The sequence below is a fragment of the Etheostoma spectabile genome, chromosome 8, assembly GCF_008692095.1.
Source record: "Etheostoma spectabile isolate EspeVRDwgs_2016 chromosome 8, UIUC_Espe_1.0, whole genome shotgun sequence".
In the NCBI taxonomy this organism is placed as follows: Eukaryota; Metazoa; Chordata; class Actinopteri; order Perciformes; family Percidae; genus Etheostoma; species Etheostoma spectabile.
The window spans coordinates 916,089-918,494 of NC_045740.1; the positions used below are offsets into that span (position 1 = coordinate 916,089).

Here is a 2,406-nt window from a genome sequence, read left to right on the forward strand (position 1 = left end):
AAAAAATAAAATATACAGCAACTGAAGCATCATACTGACCTTCCAGCACCTCATCATCACTGAGTTTGGTATATGGCATTTCCCCGTGACTGAACACTTCCCACATCAACACTCCAAAGGCCCACACGTCAGACTTGGTGGACTGGTCGTCTTCAAACACAGACTCTGCTGGGAGCCAGCGCAGCGGGATCCAGGCCTGTCTGTAGTGGTAGTACTCACTATACACACACACGAGAAATGACAAGGAGATGGAAACAACACAAATTAGCCAGATGAACAGATGTCTCAGAGTTTTAATCATGCCATTTAATGTAGTGAATGATGATTTAAGAGGCTGATTATTATTAAATCTAACAGACCTGTTGTAGACGTCCTTGCTGAGGCTGAGCGACGACACTTTAACGCGCCTCTGACTGTTGATCAGGCAGTTTCGGGCGGCCAGGTCTTTGTGAACAAAGCGGTGATTGGACAGGTGCTCCATCCCATGAGCCACCTGGGCACAGATGGAAACCTGAAGGGGAGCAGAAATTTACGGAACAAGGTGAAGTGAGTTTGGGAATACATCTACAAGCGGCAGGAATTACCAAGAGTTTCCTTGGATGCTTTAGTTAATAAGGAATAGTTTAAAATTTTGTAAAAACCTTTCCACTGACTAAGATAACAACTGGCCAGCCGGCACGTTCCCATGCTGCCTCCCCTCCCCCCCCCACCATCAACTGACACTGCTTGTTGCCGATTGGCTGAAACAGTGTTTTGTGGCTCGTGCACTCCTTTCTGTTTGTTTTCCAGCCAGGGCTGTGTATTAACACCAGATCTTTTTTCAGCGCACACAGAAAGTAGAGAGCTAGGTGACAATGAGGAGATATTCACTGAATTTGACAAAAAGTGTACTGGAATAACATCACTTACTATACCTTTTAAAAAAAGAAGAAGTAAGGTGTTAATTAGTGAGCTTTAGAGGTGCTAGAAGGTGGATTTCTTAACCTTTGGCCAGAGCCAGGTTAGCCGTTTGGCCATGTTTAGTCCTTGTGCTAAGCTATGCTAATGCTCTCCTCGCTGCAGACAGTGGTACTGATCCTATTAAACCCTCGACGAGAAAATCGATTTTTCAAAATGTCTAAAAGGGAACAGGATCTTGTAAGGAATGGGAATAGCAATATAAAATAGCTTTTATAAAAACATTAAGAACCTTAATTTGCATTGTGTGCAGGATGCTGTGAGCTGTCCGTCATCGTACAACTTTCACACTTACTTTGGTCTTGGTGCTGATAGGCTGAGATTTGACCTTGTCATCTTTGCTTTTGGAAATTCTCAGGAACTGCTTCAGGTCTCCCTGGTATGATGAAAGCAAAAAAAAAAGAGTGCATTAGATCAGGTAAAATTATTTGAAACCTTCTGTGCTTCCATTTCTGCGTGCTTACCAGGTCATAGTACTCGAGGATCATGTAGTGGGGCTCTGCCTCCCTACACAGGCCCAACAGGCGCACAAGGTTGGGGTGGCTGAGCTTGGCGAACATTTCAGCTTCACGACGGAAGTCGAGCTGGAGCTGTTCATCTCTGGTCTGCAGGCTCTTCACCAGCACCACCATCTCCTCCGCGCTCTCCTCGATACCCTTGGCTTTGCAGAGCAGCACCTCACCAAACTCCCCTTTGCCTGAATAAACATTCACACACACCACAGAGCAAATGGCAGAGCACATGCTCAAAAATCAATGTCGCACATCTGGATTTATTAAGTGAAAGAACTGTTACATGTTACAGCTTTAAGATCCAGTCGCTTCAAGCACTGAATACAAAAGAGAATGATATGAATCCGTCTACCTAAAGTAGTAATGGTTTGTAGGTTTGCTCGAGGAAAGTGGAGCTTATCGTTGTTGACGTGGCTGTGGCGTTTCTCGGTTGTTGCCGTGGTACCCATGTTGGTGAGTGCCACCTCTTCCTGGATCTCAGCGGTGGTGTGGCCATTTTGTTGAACAGCCCCGCCTGATGAACACAACACACAGGGTCAAAGGTCATAGACACTGTGCACATCTTAAAGGGAATGTGTCAAAGAGGAAAGTTAACAAAACACAAGTTGGCATTACCTATGGCACAAGGACACTGTTTTGAAATGACACATGGTTTTATATTATGCTTTTTTTGCAGTTAGTAGTTAGTAGCTGTTCAAATAGTTTTCAAAAGTTTTGTTTTTTTTAAACTCCAGAAAATGTTTCTTGTGTTCTGATATTTCAAAAATGTTTTCAAAAACTGTGTCACCATTAGTTTTTATTTTTTTCCGCAGCATTGAGCATTTGCTTTTGTACATCAACTTATGTGTTTTTTCCTCCGTCGTCGCCTTACAAGCAGCTGCCTGGAAGGAGATGTTGGGGGCAAAAAAACACCAAACACCTCAACTTATTCATAAAT

General features: G+C 43.7%; 1 protein-coding gene across 2 annotated transcripts in view; it reads right to left on the bottom strand.

The window, feature by feature from the left end:
- ptk7b (protein tyrosine kinase 7b) overlaps positions 1–2,406 on the bottom strand; it is a 100,116-nt gene that overhangs the window by 2,669 nt on the left and 95,041 nt on the right. For both annotated transcript variants that reach the window (XM_032522747.1, XM_032522746.1), the window contains exons 16-20: positions 1,822–1,983; positions 1,422–1,654; positions 1,253–1,333; positions 360–511; positions 40–218 (exon numbers count right to left, since the gene is read on the bottom strand). In XM_032522747.1, coding sequence (XP_032378638.1) covers positions 40–218; positions 360–511; positions 1,253–1,333; positions 1,422–1,654; positions 1,822–1,983 — 807 coding nt within the window. The remainder of the gene's footprint in view (positions 1–39; positions 219–359; positions 512–1,252; positions 1,334–1,421; positions 1,655–1,821; positions 1,984–2,406) is intronic.